Source organism: Anomaloglossus baeobatrachus, chromosome 9, assembly GCF_048569485.1.
Source record: "Anomaloglossus baeobatrachus isolate aAnoBae1 chromosome 9, aAnoBae1.hap1, whole genome shotgun sequence".
NCBI classification, from domain to species: domain Eukaryota; kingdom Metazoa; phylum Chordata; class Amphibia; order Anura; family Aromobatidae; genus Anomaloglossus; species Anomaloglossus baeobatrachus.
In genome coordinates this window covers 175,279,017-175,299,064 of record NC_134361.1, presented here as the reverse complement: position 1 = coordinate 175,299,064, position 20,048 = coordinate 175,279,017, and the positions used below count along the sequence as shown (strand labels likewise).

Genomic DNA, 20,048 nt, shown 5'->3' with positions numbered 1-20,048 from the left:
AACAAATTTAATTTGATTGTTTCCTCATTCCTCTGAGATACACCGGGAATTTACCTGTTACAAAGGAGTGACTAATAATACAACATGCTCAATAAAGAGCGAGCAAGACAAACACGGGTATTCTGTGTTCAGGCTGAGGAGAAGAAAGGGTAGGACAGTGAAGAAGGCAAAAAACACACTAAAGAAAAATGGGAAACTGGGTGGCAAATCACTGGTTCTCCGCCGTAGTTCTGGTAAGACATTTTTATTTAATTGATTCTTATGTGAATTTATGTTACTTGATGAAGAAATCTGTAACTTGTCTTCTTGAAAATACCATTTTTTTTGTGGTAGTGACAATAACGCAAAATGTTTTGTTTTAGTTTATTTTTAAAATTACAATACATTCCAAATAGAATGTTTTTATAGTTCGGTTGTTATTGTAAACCATTAACTGGAAGTTTATGAAATGGGGGTTAATTAGTTCACGCTTATCAAAGCTCTACATTTCTTAAATGTTTTATATTACAGAAAAAGTTGAAAATATACCGTATACTGTAAATATAGAGTATACCGCAGTACTGACAACCATGACTATGGTTCAGGTGCATAAAGTGACAATAAAATCCAGGACGGAAATACATAAAAAAAAAGCTGCACGTATGATTTATTAAGCTGAGTTCTTGAAATCAAATATATATATATATATATACATAATATATATATATAATATAATATATATATATATAAATATATATATATATATATATACATATATATATACACACACACACACACACACACAGTGTATGTATATATATATATATATATATATATATATATATATATATATTTGAGTAAAAAGTACAAATTACCGTAAGTATTTCTTTGTTTTGTATCCAGAGTCTAAAGATTTTAAAATAGCTCTTCTTAAAGTATTTTCCACTTTTGTGAATAGTTTCTTTTCTTCCCCACCCAGCGATTTTCCATTTTTCCATTTTTCGTTTTCGATTTTTTTCCCACCCTTTATTCCAAGACCCATATCTTTTTTATTTTCCCGTCAATATAGCCATATAAGGGTTTGTTTTTTGTGAGACGAGTTGTACTTTTGAATCACACTATTCATTCTGCCCCATATCGTATTGGAAAACAGGAAAAAAAATTCCAAATGCGATGAAATGGCAAAAAAAAGTGCACTTTCATTAGTTTTTTGGCGTTTTAATTCACTGTGTTCACTATATGGTAAAACTGACGTGGTAATATGATTCCCAAGTTCATCGATATCAAACATGTATAGTAGTTTTTGAATATTTAAGTGGCAAAAAAAATCAGAAATTTGTAAAAAAAAGTTTGCGCTTTTGTCGCCATTTTCCGAGACCTGTAGCGTTCTCATTTTTTGGGATCTATGGCTCAGTGATGGCTTATATTTTGTGTCCTAAGTTGAGGTTTTCATTATATCATTTTTGTATAGATACGATGTTTTGATCGCCTCTTATTGTATTTTATTGCAAAGTTGGACCAAAAAAAAATGTAATTCTATCTTTGATATTTTTTTGTTACACCCTTTACCGATCGGAACATTAATTTTATATTTTGATAGATCGAGCATTTCTGAACCCGGCAATACCAAATATGTGTATTTTTATTTATTTTTTAATTGTTTTAATTTCAGTGGCACAAAATGGGGGGTGATTTGAACTTGTGGTTTTTTTTCCAGATTTTTTAAAACTTTTTTTAAAACCTTTTATTGATTTTACTAGTCTTCTTACGGATTTGAAGCTGACACTGTGCAATCGCTTCTGCTGGTCAGAGCAATGCTTCAGCACAGCATAAATACTGATCTCCTGTGAATGCCGATACTCACAGGAACTTCATCATGACAGACACATGGGTCATCAACTGACCCCCGGCTGTCATGACAACCTATCGGGCCCCCGTAATCACATCTCGGGCCCACTGATGGGAGCGGGGGGTGATGTGCTCCCTGCTGGCGCACGTTAAATCCCGCTCTCAAAGATTGACAGGATGATTAACAGGCACGGGTGGATCTCTGATCCACACCTGCCTGTTAGCTGCACGTCAAGTGATTAGATCAAAGGGAGGGACACAACCTTGGACGTATCAGTATGTCCAAGGTCGTGAAAGCATTAAATGCATGCAATTGGGGCTAAAAATCATTTTTTGAAATTGGGTATCATTAAAAATTTTGCACCATTTGCCTCTTATAGCCGCTGTTTTGCACTGTCTATTACGGGCAGCAGAATGAGTTAACGTGATTGGCCACATTACCTTTATTTTCTCAGGTGTGTCGGTACATGATTTTGCAGTACTTACTATTATATTGGTATGGCTGGTTCTCCTCCTACTCTTTCCTCACAGACAGCACAGATCTCCAGTCCATATAATGGCTGCTGGTGGAAGAGCAGAGACCAGATCTCTCCATCTTTCTAAGGCCTTGGTTCCATTTGCGCATAGCTTCTGATGCAAGAGCATTGGAAGTGATATGTTAATGACCCTCTGCTGCGAGCATCAGCCGAGAGTCATGCGATCTTGTGATCGGATCACATCTGCGGAGGAGAGGCAGGGAGCACTTTCTCCCATCTCCTCCCTGGCCTATCCCTACGCACATTGCACTGTGGTCTGACGACATCCTCGTGCAGTGCAATATTTCACACGCTCCCATAGACTTGTATGGGGGTGCGTGAGCCAAGACTTGCTGCATGCTGCGATTCCTTTCTCATGCCGATATCAATCAATCGCAGAAATCAATCGCATATGGACACTGCCCCATAGTTTTGCATTAGAGTGAGAGCAGTCCAATGTTTTATCGGATTGTACTCGTCCCTGCAAAACGCAAGTGGAACCAAACCCTAATGAAGAGGTCTGGTCACTTCTCCTCCACCAGCAGCCATTGTATAGACTGGAGATCTGTACTGTCTGTAAGGAAAGTGCAAGAGGAGAAACAGTCACACGAATATAATAGTAAGTGCCACAAAATTATGACCCCCCCAACTTATCTGTGAAAATAACGGTTTTGGCCACATTATCTTTAACTCAATCTGCTGCCAGCAATAGACAATGTAGTACAGCGGCGCTAGGCAGAAAACGGTGCAAAATCTTCAATGAAACCCAGATACAAAAATTATTTTTAGCCTACACTTCATGCATTTAAGTTATTAAACTAAACTTTCCCAAAAGGTGAAGAACCCCCAAAACAATTCTTTAGGTGGGCACAATGTAAGGTTGGATTCACTCATTTGTGTGTGTTACCTTCTGCTAGAAATGGAAAGATTTTTTTTCTCAGGTCCCATGCTAGTTCTCATCCTTTTTTCTTTGAAGCAAGTAGACTGAACATTTTTATCTATTGACCCTTAAAGCACCACTCCAGCGTTTTTTGTGTTTTTTTTCCACTGCTGGAGTGATACTTTTAATCTTAGCCCACTGCCCCCTGTCATATACTCACACTCCGCTGTCTTCACCTATTACCAACGTCATTCCAGTCCCACGGCACCATCTTGTGACCACAACTGCTGACACCGGAAGCCAGAAATTACATCACAAGTTCCCAATACAAGTCTATGAGAGCCAGAACGAGGCTCTCATAGACTTGTATTGAGTTGTGACCTCCGGCGCCTCCATGCAACACTGGTAGGTCACAAAGTGCTGGAAACCAACAGAAATGGTGGTAGAAGAATTTGAAGATGGCAGCAGGTAGTATAAGAGTAGGCGGAGGGAACGTATATTTAAAGCACCACTCCAGGGTTTTGGTTTGGGTTTTTTTCCTGTTGGAGTGGTACTTTTAATCTAAGCCCTCTGCCCCTTGTCATATACTTCCACTCCGCCGTCTTCTTCTTCTACCAACGCCACTCTAGTCCCTTGGCGCCATCTTGTGACAGCAACTTCTGACACAAGAAGCCAGAAATTACATCACATGCTCCCAATACAAGTCTATTTGAGCCAAAACGAGGGCAGAACGTGGCTCTCATAGACTTGTATTAAGTTGTGATCTCCGGCCGCTCCATGAAACACTGAAGATACAATGTGATAGCTATAAAGAGGCTTAGTATGAATGGTAATGATTTTGGCTTTTACTTTAATTTTCAATCTCCAAGAAACGCTATACAATATACCAATAATAATGAGAAGAGTTTGATATAGTCAGATGGTCGCTTTTCCCTCATGTCACCACCTGCCTGTGATTGACAGATAGAACTGATGGAGAGAAATGAGCTATTTCTTCCAAAAATGTACGAGTTTGAAGCCTCCTTCATGTTTTTTAGGCTATTTTTAGAGATTTCTACTGTTTATGATCCATTGCTGCATAAAAAACCCTGAATGTGGACACATACCCTTATACTACACCCTTCCTGTAGCGTCATTGCAGAATATATTCATAGACAATTACATCTTCCTCTGATAAAATCAGCTGTTTGCTGAGCGTATGAAAAACCAGAACTAAGGTTCACCGATCAGCTGAGATATTGAAAGAGCTATTTGTTTTGAAACAAAACTTTTAATGTATGGGATGTTTGAAATTGATGAATAGATAAACAGTTGTGCTCAAAAGTTTACACACCCGGGAAGATTTTTTGCTTCATAATAACAACCAACAACATCCAAATGACCCTGATCAATAGTTCACATACCCCAGATTTTAATATCGTGTATTGCCCCCTCTTACATCAATGACAGCTTGATTTGTGGTAGTTGGGGATGAGGCTCTTTATTTTCTCAGGTGGTAAAGCTGCCCATTCTTCTTGGCAAAAAGCCTCCAGTTATTGTAAATTCCTGGGTTTTCTTGCATGAACTGCCCACTTGAGTTCTCCCCACAGTGGCTCAATAATATTGAGGTCAGGAGACTGAGATGGCCACTCCAGAACCTTCACTTTGTTCTGCTGTAGCCAATGACAGGTTGACTTGGCCTTGTGTTTTGGATTGTTGTTATGTTGGAACATCCAAGTACGTTCCATGCGCAGCAAATTTGCCTCCAGTGTTTGCTGATAACATGCTGCATTCATTTTTCCTTCAACTTTGACCAAGATTCCTGTGCCTTTGTAGCTCACACATCCCCACATCATCAGCAATCCACCTCTGTGCTCTACAGTAGGACTGGTGTTCCTTTCATCATAGGCCTTGTTGACACCTTTACAAATGTAACGTTTATGGTTGTGGCCAAAAAGTTCAATTTTGGTCTCATCACCCCAAATTACCTTGTTCCAGAGGTTTTGAGGCTTGTTTCTGTGCTGTTTGGTGTATTGTAGGTGAGATACTTTGAGGCATTTTAGCAGTAATGGCTTTCTTCTTGTGACTCAACTATGCAGCCCATTTTTCTTCACGTTCCTCCTTATTGTGCATCTTGAAACAGCCACACCGCTAGTTTTCAGTGAGTCCTGTATTTCAGCTGATGTTATTTGTGGGTTTTTCTTTGTATCCTGAACAATTTTCCTGGCAGTTGTGGTCGTAATTTTTTTGTCTACCCTTTTTGTATCCCTTTCCTGTTTTATACACTTCAACTATCTTTTCCCGTACATCCATTGATAATTATTTTGCTTTCCCCATGAGTCACAATCCAGAAATGTCAGTGGCTGGATGAAAGATGCAAGAGTCTGTTTGGATCCAAGAAACTCACTCAGCTTTTATGCACACACACTGATTACAAGCAAACAGGTTAGAGGTGAGGATCTTACCTTTATTAGCCATTTAAACTCATTTGTGTCAAATTTTGTGCATGGTATCAGGCCAAAATCACCAGGGTATGTTAACTTTTGATCAGGGTCACTTGGATGGTTTTTGGTTGTCATTATGATTTAAAAAGAGAAAACACAGCAGTTTCACTCAACCAGTAACCATGAGTGGAAAAAAGATTTTGTGTTATCATTCATATTCTTTGAAAAAAGGCCAAGAAAGCAAAAAAACCTACCAGGGTAGGTAAACTTTTGAGCACAGCTGTACCCATCAATTTATCCATTTTGAATATTTCCCAGGGGGCATTGCTCTAGAATCACTGCATTGAGAAATATGTGATGGTGTCTTTGTGGTGTTGGATGTTGATCTCCCTAAGGTCAACCATCCTTGCTTATGTAGTCTTCTACTAGGCATTGCTCCCACTAGCCAGTTACCTACTCCACACTGATGAGGGGCAAATACCCCGAAACAGCTGTCTGTGGATGGATACCATGTTTGGCATAGGTGGTCTCCTTGACTGGAGACTGCCCTTCCTGTAATTGTTCCTTCCCGGTGAAAGACCTGGCTAGTTTCCTGCCAACGTTGAGAAACATGTGATGGTGTCTCCGCAGGCTTTCTTGTTTTGAATATTTCCCAGGGGGCATTGCTCTAGAATCACTGCGTTGAGAAACACGTGATGGTGTCTCCATGGTGTTGGATGTTGATCTCCCTAAGGTCAACCATCCTTGCTTATGTAGTCTTCTACTAGGCATTTCTCTCACTAGCCAGTTTCCTACTCCACATTGATGAGGGGCAAATACCCCGAAACAGCTGTCTGTGGATGGATACCATGTTTGGCATAGGTGGTCTCCTTGACTGGAGACTGCCCTTCCCATGGTTGTTCCTTTCCGGTGAAAGACCTGGCTAGTTTCCTGCCAGCGTTGAGAAACATGTGATGGTGTTTCCTCAGGCTTTCTTGTTTTGAATATTTCCCAGGGGGCATTGCTCTAGAATCACTGCGTTGAGAAACATGTAATGGTGTCTCCGCGTTGTTGGATGTTGATCTCCCTAAGGTGAACCATCCTTGCTTATGCATCAATTTATCCATGACCTGGCTGTACCATTAGAGCTGGCCCTACTCAACAGAGTCTCGTTGGCCAAATGGTTCTTCATCCAACTCCTCTTGAATACAGACTCTCGTTGGCCAAATGGTTCTTCATCCAACTCCTCTTGAATACAGACTCTCAATGGCCAAATGGTTCTTCATCCAACTTCTCCTGAAAACTCATGGACGCAGGCAGGTGCTGGAGGAACAGAATGTTAATTTTTTTGTAATTCAATGATTGATGACATTGGGGGAAAATCAGGAGACCTCCATACGCTGATGTTAAGCTGGTGGATTCATCATTTAAGGTCCAATTCCCATTACAAAGGGATTTCCTACTAAATACACAAGATAGGTGATAAATGTATGAACGTTGCGGCTCTGACAGTTCGGATCTTCACCAAACTTGAAAATTGAGATACAAAACTCCTATATAAATAGAGGTTTAATGCCCATTGCTTCACTTTTCCCTTTAAAACCCATGCATACTCAGTCAAGTCATCATGTACGCTCTTACCAAAAAGAGTCAACACGGATAGCTATCGGACATCCACTATCTACAGCTACGGGAACCTTTGGTTTGTCTTCTTATTAAATTCTAACATCAAGATCACTTACAAATTAAATTGTTTCTTATTTTGTACAGACCCATGGTGAAAAAATATGTTACCAAACAAGTTTTACTATAATGTGCAGAATAAGCCTTCGGTATACAAAACTGCAAGTGTAAGGTTCTAAGAAAATACTAAGAAGTTCTAGTTCAAATGTTGTATTGATATCGAATATACACATCGTCAAGTGTTCTGCATGGCTAGTGGAGTGGACAGGAGGTTATGGGGTAACACATGAGTGGGCTCCAATACATGTGAACAATGACAGAGGCACATGCTGTTACCAAATAATATACAGAAGACAATGGCCATGACTAATATTACCAGCATATGGTGGAAGTACTGGTAGATACCAGTTTTGCAGGCCGTATAAGGGATTACAATGAGGAAGGAGAATCTCCAGCTATGGAAGGACTGGACATAGAGGTTAATTAAAACTTGACATCTGTTAATTAATATTAAAACGAGTCCAAAATGTATACCATAGCATGGAAAAGAAGCTAAACCTACGCGTTTCGGCTACAAGCCTTAGTCAAGGGTGAACCATCCTGTCCTTCCAACGTTGGAGATTCTCCTTTCTCATTGGTTCTTGTCCCACAAAATGGCAGCTCCATACGAGGACTGTGATTCCATCCAGGTGCCATTCCGATGGTGAACTCAGCTGAGCCATTGTTTTATATATATGGGATTACAGTATATTTATAGATATTGACGTTCACTTTTTCAGTCTTTCCAAGACCTCCATGATGACTTCTTCCAGTTGATTCATCTGCAGAGTTTACATCACAGAAACATTTGACTTCTCACATTTCCACCACCGTCAAACTCCCTATCTAGCTGCAACCCCCAATTCTGAGACTGTTGATGTTCTGCCCTATTTGCCCCTATTACTGCACTTTCTGAAGTTGCAGAAAATTTTGGGGATATCGAAAAGTAGACATTTTATGTGTATATAGATCAGATTTTTTATGACTATGCTATTACTTCATCTGCCTTATATTGTGCGGGCTCAGCTCTTGAGCCTGCTCTATATATGCAGACCTGATATAGGAAGTATTGGTATATATTAAAGTCAGAAAGGTGTTATGTCACCTGTGACTGTGGGGATAGCGAGAAACCGAGTCCCCTAAGCTGACCATCGGACTAGGTAGGCCATGTGTTATCCCTATACTCAGTGATACACTGAGTGGTGGGGATGTCTGAGTCTCCTTCCTGGCCCTGCTCCTGACCAGCCTTACTCTTATACACCCACCCCTTCCCACAGGGAGGAACTGGATAGTAGTGTGATTTAAGCCACAGGAATGGACAAACGGGAAACCAAAACTCTGTCACACAGCACTTACACACAGAGGAATAAAACAACAAGAGATTTGGAGGAAAACAAGAGCAGGAAGGAAACAACAAGACAATGGGAAAACTCCACAACAACATCAAGAACAAAGTAACTCTTTCCACAGCAAGTCTCGGACACCACAAGTCCCAGACCAACACAGCATAAACTATAGTTGGCATAGGTAGAAGATTTCCTCCAGCCTAAAAATGAGGGGAGCAGAAGTGATTGGCTTCCTTACAACATATACCTGTAATCATTACAATAATTAGTGTTACTCACTGAAATTATTTCTATCAAGTATTCCACTCATGTTTTGCTGTTGTCGTTTTTCTTGCACAGTTAGTATTTTGGGCATAAGCTATCTGACCGTTATCTCCAGCGCTGGTTTAAAATTACACAATTTATGTTTAAAAATATCAGTATAGATTTGTAATTGGGAATATGACAGGTACAGTATATTTCTGTTCTACCTTTTTTTGGATAATCAATTAATTATTTTTATTAAAATGTGTGTTTTATTTTTGGCTTTTGTTTTTTTTGTTCTGTTTTTGCTTCTTTTTTACTCTAGGGATTTCATGCTGTTTCATCCATAGTTTAACTCTTCACCTTCCTCTAAAAACTTTTTTTGATTTCTTGCAGATTGCCTGGCTTGGACTAAACATTTTCCTATTTATTTATTACTTTATGTTTTTTCAAAATCAGAAACAATATGCATATACGAGAGAAATACTGGGAGTAAGTATTCACCAATACTGTGTGTATTACAGAAATATTGTATATAACCTACTGTATATATTGTACTCTGGTGACTCCATGGGGGATAAATGGGGTCCATTATTCTGTATGGAGGGCTATGTGAGGTCCATTATTCTGTATGGAGGGCTATGTGGGGCCCATTATTCTGTATGGAGGACTATGTGGGACCCATTATTCTGTATGGAGGACTATGTGGGGCCCATTATTCTGTATGGAGGGCTATGTGGGACCCATTATTCTGTATGGAGGACTATGTGCGACCCATTATTCTGTATGGAGGGCTATGGGAGGCCCATTATTCTGTATGGAGGGCTATGTGGGGTCCATTATTCTGTATGGAGGGCTATGTGAGGCCCATTATTCTGTATGGAGGGCTATGTGAGGCCCATTATTCTGTATGGAGGGCTATGTGGGGCCCATTATTCTGTATGGAGGGCTATGTGGAGCCCATTATTCTGTATGGAGGGCTATGTGAGGCCCATTATTCTGTATGGAGGGCTATGTGGGGCCCATTATTCTGTATGGAGGGCTATGTGGAGCCCATTATTCTGTATGGAGGGCTATGTGAGGCCCATTATTCTGTATGGAGGACTATGTGGGGCCCATTATTCTGTATGGAGGACTATGTGAGGCCCATTATTCTGTATGGAGGGCTATGTGGGGCCCATTATTCTGTATGGAGGGCTATGTGGGGCCCATTATTCTGTATGGAGGGCTATGTGAGGCCCATTATTCTGTATGGAGGGCTATGTGGGGCCCATTATTCTGTATGGAGGGCTATGTGAGGCCCATTATTCTGTATGGAGGGCTATGTGGGGTCCATTATTCTGTATGGAGGGCTATGTGAGGCCCATTATTCTGTCTGGAGGACTATGTGGGGTCCATCATTCTGTATGGAGGGCTATGTGGGGCCCATTATTCTGTATGGAGGGCTATGTGAGGCCCATTATTCTGTATGGAGGGCTATGTGAGGCCCATTATTCTGTATGGAGGACTATGTGGGGTCCATTATTCTGTATGGAGGGCTATGTAGGGCTCATTATTCTGTTTGGAGGACTATGTGGGGCCCATTATTGTGTATGGAGGGCTATGTGAGGCCCATTATTCTGTATGGAGGACTATGTGGGGCCCATTATTCTGTATGGAGGACTATGTGGGGCCCATTATTCTGGATGGAGGGCTATGGGGGGCCCCTTATTATATATGGAGGGCTATGTGGGGCCCATTATTCTGTATGGAAGACTATGTGGGGCCCATTATTCTGAATGAAGGACTATGGGCGGCCCAGTACTCTGCATGGATGACTATGGGGGTCCATTATTCCGTATGGAGCACTATAGGGGCTCATTATTCTGTATGTAGGACAATGTGTGGCCCATTATTCTGTATGGAGGACTTTGGAGGGCCCATTATTCTGTATTTAGGACAATGTGTGACCCATTTTTCTGTATGGAGGGCTATGTGGGGCCCATAATTCTTTATAGAGGACTATGTGGGGCCTATCATTCTGTATGTAGGGCTATGTGGGGGCCTATTATTCTGTATATAGGGCTATGTGGGGCCTATTATTCTGTATGGAGGACTATGTGGGGCCTATTATTCTGTATGGAGGACTATGTGGGGCCCATTATTCTGTATGGAGGGCTACGTGGGTCCCATAACTCTATATGAAGGGCCATGTGGGACCAATTATTCTGTATGGAGGGCTATATGGGGCACATTATTCTGTATGGAGGACTATGTGAAGCCCATTATTCGGTATGGAGGGCTATGTGGGGCGCTTTATTCTATATGGAGGACTATGTGGGCCCCATTATTCTATATGGAGGACTATATGGGGTGCATTATTCTGTATGGAGGGCTATGTGAAGCCCATTATTCGGTATGGAGGGCTATGTGGGGCGCTTTATTCTATATGGAGGGCTATGTGGGCCCCATTATTCTATATGGAGGACTATATGGGGTGCATTATTCTGTATGGAGGGCTATGTGAGGCACATTATTCTATATGGAGGCCTATGTGGGGCCCATTATTCCATGATTCTGTATGGAGGACTATGTGGGGACTGTAAGTAGGTTGGTCCACCACTTTGACCAAGCTTTTAATTTTCGCATTCTGTGTATTTGAAGTTTGACATAACCTTACATGGATTTGAAGAACAAGTAATATGTCTAAAACATTGATAAGCAAAGTTATCATGGGAAAAAAAAGATTTAAACAAAGACAACTAAAAAAGTGGCACAAAACATATAGAAAATACTGGACAAATACAAAGTGAATAACTAGAGAACTAGCAGAAAAAACCCCCAATGATGAATTAGGACCATAGGCTTTTTGATGTCCACTTTTTAGTATTCACCTAAACTGAAGGTATCTGTTTAAACTGAACGTCAATTTTTTCTGTTTCTTTTCAGCCTGCACTTGCCTGGGCCCGAGGATCTGCTGCTTGTCTCAATTTTAACTGTTTGCTAATTTTGTTACCTGTCTGTCGAAACCTTCTGTCCTTTTTACGTGGAACCTGTTCAGTAAGTGCCACTGCCATTTTTATTAAGTACTATATATATATATATATATATATATATATATATATATATATATATATATATATATGTATATATATATATGCATATATGTATATATATATATGCATATATATATACACAAACATAGGTGAGGTGAAGATTAGTTGGTGACCTATTTTATATACCAGAAGAAAGCAACTTAGTACAGAGAGGGACAAAGCTCAGAAACAGTAGATCATATCTCAAATAGCATGATAACATATAAGATTGGATATCATATTTACCAGGCTGACATTTACTGTATAGTACAAAACGGATAAAAAATAAAAAGAAAGGGAATGGAAAAATTCTCAAGGGAAAACTTGTTAGAACAATAGTCTATAATAATATATTTTGGGTAGATGGGAGGTTTACAGAAAAAAAGTTTATTTCGAATTTCCTTTAACAGATAGAGGGTGAATAGAGTAGGAAGTAAACCTTATAATTTACTTATATGGGACCTGTCATGAGCTCAAAATGTTTATGTTAATAACATGTAAAAATCCCTGTGCTCCCCTGATTCTGGCGCTTTTTTTTGTTTTACTCTGCGTCACTCCATTGCAGAGATATTTATATTTGCTTCTTCTACAGCGCAGTATGTGAAATCTCTCCTTGCACTCCACTGGGCATTCCTTCTGAGTCTTCTCTGGGGCATGTGCTTTCACATCTACCTCCATCAGGCTATCAATCACAACTCAGCAGGTTTTCTAGTAGCCCCTCAGTCTCAGATGCTGCCGAGCTGTGATTGGAGAGCCTGGGAGAGAGGAGTGAAAGTGCACTCTTCCAGAATAGACTCTGAGGAACACACCCAGTTGTGCTACAAACAGAGATTCCACATACTGCTCTCTAAACCAACAAATGTGAATATTTCTGCAATAGAGCGACGCAGCACAAAACGGAAAAGAGCAGCAGAATCAGGGAAGCTCGGGGATTTTTACAAAGTATGTAATTCAATTTTTTGGGAGTGAGTGACAGGTCTTCTTTAAACAGATAAATAGGTATCACATTCATTACAAGTAGGATGTACAGTTGCAATCTGTCATGCAATGTTCGTCTTTGCACTCACCTGGTGGCATGGCGTCGTCAGACTCCGTTCACACCACATAGTCTGACAAGCAACTTGAGGCTTCTGAAATGTTCAGCCAGAGCTGAGCATCGGCTGATTTAGGTTCACTGGTCTCCAGCTCTGCAGGAGTTAATTCCTGCAGACTTGTGAGCAGGAACTAAGAGCTCAGGTTGCTAATTGTCACGTGCAGCTGTCTCCTTCCCATTTAAGGCACGGCTTTCTGCCATTATGCACCGATGATAGCTTCAGCATAAGCAATCTCGGTCTTGGTGGTTATCCTGTTTATGATAATCTGTGTTGCGATTTTGAGTGGTGTGAACATTCCCCTGTTGTGCGTTACTTTCTTCCCTTTTTCATTGTTGCCCGGTACACATATTGTCTCCCCTGTGTGTTTTGAGTGCAGTGTGTACAAGATCCCATTCCCTTGTCCGTGTCATTTTGTGGGTTTTTGTTGTTGTGTTTTCCGGCCTGCCTGCCCAAGGGTGGGGGAGAGGGGGAGTAAGATCAGGGCTCGGACAGGAGTCAGGGTCATACTGGGGGCTCAGACATGGTTACCATCAAGCCTATCTCTAAGATAAGGGACAGTGCAGGGTCTCAAGTCTAAGGGCCAGCCTAGGGGCCCCTGTCCATCTCGTAACACAATCTTAATTTTTTTTTTATCAGCTATTGTAAATTTGATTTATTAGCAAATTGTGTTAACTTTCTGCTGTTTGCAATAAACCAATAAAACAATAACAATATAAAATATGTGTTGCAACTAAACTAACATGTGTCACGCTGTACAAAGGGCTGGTAAGAAGTAGTACTGCGTAATCCCTACTAGGTGGCTACAGAGTAGTGAAGGAGAGTCAAATTAACACTAACAGAAAGGCGGCTGAAGTACAGCAGAGTAACTTTACCAGGCAGTTCGCAGGGGAACCACCAGGGGGCAATAGAGTAGTCAAGCAGTCAGGGTAAAGCCAGGAAGTCAAGTCACTGCAGAGGAAGGATCAAGATCAGGTCAGAAAACAGAACCGAGTTCGGATGCCGGGAGATCAGGTTTGCAGAGGGAAACACAAAGGGCACAGGGAACAGAAGACAAGACCGGAGGGGACACAAACATGGGAAGGAGGATGAACCAGGATGATTAAACAAATGACAGGAGAGGAAAGTCAGGGACTGGGACAGATGGACAAACGGGGGAGGGTACAGGTCAGGGCAAGGTAACAAGGAGTCAGATAAAACAGGAACTCTCACCAGAGCCAGTCACAGGCTGCAGAGCAAAACTATAACCAGCGCTGGAATGCTGGTGCAGCGCCCAGATATAGTGTCTCCTGAAACTGGAACGAGGCTGATGGGAGTTAACCCCTGACATGACCAGGCCGAGTCTGGGAAACTCTGGAGCGGGGAATACCGGTCCTGGATCATGACAACATGTAGTTTTTCACTCCACCTAAAAATGTCAATTTTACTGACTACAGAGTTATTCAACCCCTTTATGACAAGAATCTTTAGTACTTAATAGAGCATCTTTAGCAGATATGATCTGCTCTGAAAGTGATGCCTAGCCAGACACCAACTTCTGGCAGACTCTAAGCCCATTCCTCATTTACAGTGACTATAAATTCACTAATGTTCTTGGGTTTGTATACTGCAACCACCTTTTCTGTTGGGTACATATCAGGCAACTGTGATCAAAGCATTCTCTCCCGAATCTATACCCCATTTCCAGTGCCCTCCCCACAAATTCCCAGCCTACGCAAACTCCCCATCCTGCTGCCACTCCCGGTTCTGTTTCTGTCCCATCTGCCCAATTACTGCACCTTATATGTAGCAGAGCAATTACAATATTTATATAATTAAATCATTACTATAATTATTGATTCCCAAATAATTTTTGCAAAAAAAAAAACCTATAGACCGCAACAGATGAGTCCAATCTAATAGTATCACAGTAAGTGCATCAGTCCATGGAAGAAACCAAGACACTACCAAAAAGCCTCTATTTAATCAATCCGGGGTTAGTGGCCAGAACACGGTGATTAAGAATATCTAATTTTAGTTCCGCAATTCTGTCCTGATTAAACACATAATTGGTATATATAGAAAATATTTCTCACATACATAAATATGTTTTCTTCTAGTGTTGTCGACGCTCAGTGAGGAAACAGCTTGATCACAATCTGACCTTTCACAAGCTCTTGGGTTATACAATTGCCTTAATGACAGGTAACATTTTAGTCTTTTTGTAATTTTCATTATATGTTTCCTTAGAAAAAATTACCCTTTCACAGTCAATTGTTAAAAATTGTCCTATAAGTATCCCAAGATAGGAACCACCTTGTAATTCGGGTACATAAAAGTCTTGAAAAGTTCTAGAATGTGAAGGAGAAAGAAATTACTTGGGTGTAAACCACAAAAGGCGCTGACCAGGCCTTAAAAAATGTCTTGTTGATGGTATGGTGGAGTGACATTAAATGTACACCATGCAAATTGCCTCCTCAGAAGGAAGACGTCTTGATTTCTGTCGTTACTTATTGGATGTAGCAATCCTAAAAGTCATTATCGACCCCTTAAAGAGGGCCAACCACCAGGATTTTCATATATAAATTAAAGCCAGTGCTGTACTGGCGCTATCATGCTGATTCTATACATACCTTTAGTTGTGAGATCGGATGTATACATTCTGAAATACAGGCAAGTAAAGTTTGTGAAATGCACTGTTATTTGATTGATAGCAGCTACAGAATATCTAATAGGTGGCTTGGGTTTTGCTAGTTATTCCCGCCCCTCTCTGCTGCCTATTCTTCCTCCTCCTGTCTCTGTTATTACAGTGGGAGGAAGGACAGGGGGAGGAAGGACAGGAAGGCAGACAGGGGGGAGGAATAACTAGCAAAACCCGACCCACCTATTAGATATTCTGCAGCACCTATCAATCAAATAACAGTGCATTTCACAAACTTTACTTGCCTGTATTTCAGAAACTATACATCCAATCTCACAACTAAAGGTATGTATAGACTCAGCATGATAGTGCCAATATAGACCTGGCTTTAGTTTATATAGGAAAATCCTGGTGGTTGGTCCTCTTTAATGACAACATGACATGATAAGAAGCCAAACCAGAAACTTATTTTACATACATGTGTTTTGAGGTGTTTCCCCTCCACAGTTCAAAGCAGGTCATCTGTTTTGGCTAGATGAGAGGCAAGTTTGCACTGATGAGGGGCAACACCTCAAAACATTTGTCTGCAAATGGAGTTTCTAGTTTAGCTTCTCTCAAGGGTTGTTAAAGGGTTGCTATTGACTTTAAGTATTGCTACATCCAATAAGTGGCTCCAGAGATCAAGACCTCTTCCTTCTGAAGAGGCTATTTACCTATATAAATTCACAGATGAGCATTGCATGGCCAATAAGTCTCCTTATGCTGAATTGGCACTATTTGCAAGTTCCCACTTAGACCACCATTATATGTACAGAAATCAGTTGAGTGTAATCATCAGCAACATATGGCAGAAAGAACATTTTCATTTTTACATGCCAGACTGTAGACCTCTCTGTACCAGCTGATTAGGGGTTAAAATCCTCCCATTACTCTTCATCCATGTAGACGCCAACACCAGATCCAATGAGGAATTCTTTGGATGCAGAATTACACTCTACATAATCTATTGCAGGCCTTGGCTTTAACTCATATTTTATATAACCTTAGACCTAGCCAATCTTTTGCAGACCAAACAAGTATTATTGAAACATAATCAAGTTATATCAAGTTATATATTTCGCCAGAGAATCATGTGATCGCTAGGTACATGGAAGGAACAGGAGCTGCTGGGTTTTAGGAGACCCAGTCAGTTCTGCTATGAAGTCAAGAGGCTGAATTTCCCCTGTAACTGGGGTAATATACCAGCCCCAATTATAGGGGAAATCGTTTAAAAAAAAAAAAAGCATTGAAATGTTCACAAGGATCTTTCATATCCTTATAATAAAAATGAAATAAATATATAAATAAATAAATGAATGGAAAATTGGAAACAATAAGAGTGAATTAAAAAAGCAGCTACCACTCCAAATTGTTTAATAACCCCCCCCCCACCCCACCTAAAAAAACCCATGTCTGATATATAAAAATAATTGTTATGGAAGGCTGGACTAATGTTAAAATGTATTTCACTATCCTTTGTGGTTAAAAATTGTTAAATCAGACAGGTTTCCCTTATAGCCCAATATCTTCCCAAAATAATAAAGGTGGAAAGTATGAATATAACATATAAATCAGGTCTCTCGTATCAAAGCTAAAAAGAATTTTGAAAATCCAAACCAAAAAAAATTATGCCTGGTCATGGCCCGATCTTGAACCGGTTAACCAGGTATTGAATTTTTGCCCCAGTGATTGTTGTATTTTCTGTTTTCCCTCCACATGGTATCATCACTTATTTTCTTGTTATTTTTTGTGCACATTTCTTTGAATATTTTGCATAGTTCCATGCACTCGCATTCACTACCCACACATTTCTCACCTCACACGCCTTTCTTTTTGTGCATTCCCTAGGGTTAGTTATAATAACACAACTTATACTGTAATTGTACTTACACATAAAGCTTATAACTCTTTATTCTTAGTAAATTTACAAGTTAGTGACTTTTTATGCTGATAGTATAAACTACTATTGCTTTATAAATTATGACATTTCCAAACGTTATAGTGATGCGCTGATGGTGTGGTCTTTTTTGGTATAATTATATATAAGAATTGAGATACTTAGCATATAAAAAAAGGCCAGTTTTATGTGAGCCCAACAGTCAACGTCAAGGCGTATCACTTATGTTGGGTCCTTGTCTACTCTAATGCCTCTCTTTTAACATATCTTAGCATTTCAGAGTGTAACTCTCTGTTTGTTATAATACATGTCATGTTCAGTATACACCTGTTTACACTTGCGTGTTAGGAAATGCCATCAGTCTTTTTACATAGTCTATGGGGTCATGCCTTCTGATTGAGAACTCCTTCTCATTAGCCTCAGGCGATTTTAATTCTTTAATAGTCGGTTCCTATCCACCCATAAATTGGAGTTTTATTTAACCCAATGAGAAGCATTAGACTACACAGGGTCATTAGAGATACGTCTTGACATTGGCTGTTGGGCTCACATAAAACTGCCTTTTTTATGCAAAGTATCTCAATTTTAATATTATTTTCTTAACACTAATGCAGGTTCATATACCTATATTCATTGTTAACATACAGTATCTTAACACTACAGAGTGCAGCTCTCTCTTTATTTGTAGTTCTAGAGATGTCAGATACTAGCTCCTCCATCTGGTCTTCAGTAGAAGGTAGTTTGTTTTCCCTCAAGATGTTCAAAACCTTTTGTTCCCTTAGGCTGAAGTGAACATACAGGTGTATCTCAATAAATTAGAATATCATCAAAAAGTTAATTTATTTCAATAATTCAATACAAAAAGGGAAACACATATTATATAGAGTCATTACACACAGGGATCTATTCCTATATATTATATAGTCATTACTAGTCATTACACACAGAGGGATCTATTTCACGAGTTTAGTTCTGTTAATGTTGATGATTATGGCTTACAGCCAATAAAAACCCAAAAGTCATTATCTCAGAAAATTAAAATAATTACCAGAAAACACCTGCAAAGGCTTCCTAAACAGTTAAAATGGTTCCTTAGTTTTGTTCAGTAGGCTACACAATCATGGGGAAGATTGCTGACTCGACATATGTCCAGAAGGCAGTCATTGACACACTCCACAAGGAGGGTAACCGACAAAAGGTCATTGCTAAAGAAGCTTGCTGTTCACAGAGTGCTGTATCCAAGCATATTAATGGAGTGTTGAGTGGATAGAAAAAGTGTGGTAGAAAAAGGTGCAAAAGCAACCGGGATAACCGAATCCTTGATAGGATTGTTAAAAAAAGGCCATTCAAAAAGTTGGCGGAGATCCACAAGGAGTGGACGCTGCTGGAGTCAATGCTTCAAGAGCCACCACACACAGACGTATCCAGGACATGGGCTACAACTGTCACATTCCTTGTGTTAGGCCACTCATGACCAATAGACAATGCCTGAAGCGTCTAACCTGGGCCAAGGAGAAAAAGATATGGACTGTTCTCAGTGGTCCAAGGTGTTGTTTTTAGATTAAAGTAAATTTTGCATTTCATTTGGAAATCGCGGTCCCAGAGTCTGGAGGAAGAGTGGAGAGGCCACAATCCAAGCTGCTGAGGTCTAGTGTGAAGTCTCCACAATCAGTGATGGTTTGGGGAGTCATGTCATCTGCTGGTGTAGGTCCACTGTGTTTTATCAAGACCAAAGTCAGTGCAGCCGTCTACCAGGAGATTTTAGAGCACTTCATGCTTCCCTCTGCCTACAAGCTTTCTGGAGATGGAAATTTCATTTTCTAGCAGGACTTGGCACCTGTCCACACTGCCAAAAGTACCAATACCTGGTTTACTAACTACAGTATCACTGTGCTTGATTGTGCAGGAAACATGTCTGACCTAAACCTCATAGAGAATCTGAGAGACACCAGAGCCAACAATGCAGACGAGCTGAAGGCTGCTATCAAAGCAACCTGGGCTTCCATAACACGTCAGCAGTGCCACAGGCTGATCACCTCCATTCCATGCCGCATTGATGCAGTAATTCATGCAAAAGGAGCCCCGACCAAGTATTGTGGCATTTACTGTACAGAATTTCCAGTAGACGCCAACATTTCTGAGTTTAAAATCATTTTTTCACTTGGTCTTAAATACAGTAATATTGTAATTTTCTGAGATAATGACTTTTGGGTTTTTATTGGCTGTAATCCATAATCATCAACATTAACAGAAATAAACACGTTAAATAGATCATTCCGTGTGTAATGACTCTATTTAATATATAGAAATAAATCATTCTGTGTGTAATGGCTCTATATAATATATAGGAATAGATCCCTCCGTGTGTAATGACTCTATATAATATATAGAA

General features: G+C 40.2%; 1 protein-coding gene across 1 annotated transcript in view; it reads left to right on the top strand.

Annotated features, from left to right (window-relative positions):
- NOX1 (NADPH oxidase 1) overlaps positions 1-20,048 on the top strand; it is a 68,073-nt gene that overhangs the window by 7,190 nt on the left and 40,835 nt on the right. The window contains exons 3-7 of the mRNA XM_075324908.1: positions 38-233; positions 511-584; positions 11,579-11,611; positions 11,864-11,974; positions 15,200-15,284. Coding sequence (XP_075181023.1) covers positions 38-233; positions 511-584; positions 11,579-11,611; positions 11,864-11,974; positions 15,200-15,284 — 499 coding nt within the window. The remainder of the gene's footprint in view (positions 1-37; positions 234-510; positions 585-11,578; positions 11,612-11,863; positions 11,975-15,199; positions 15,285-20,048) is intronic.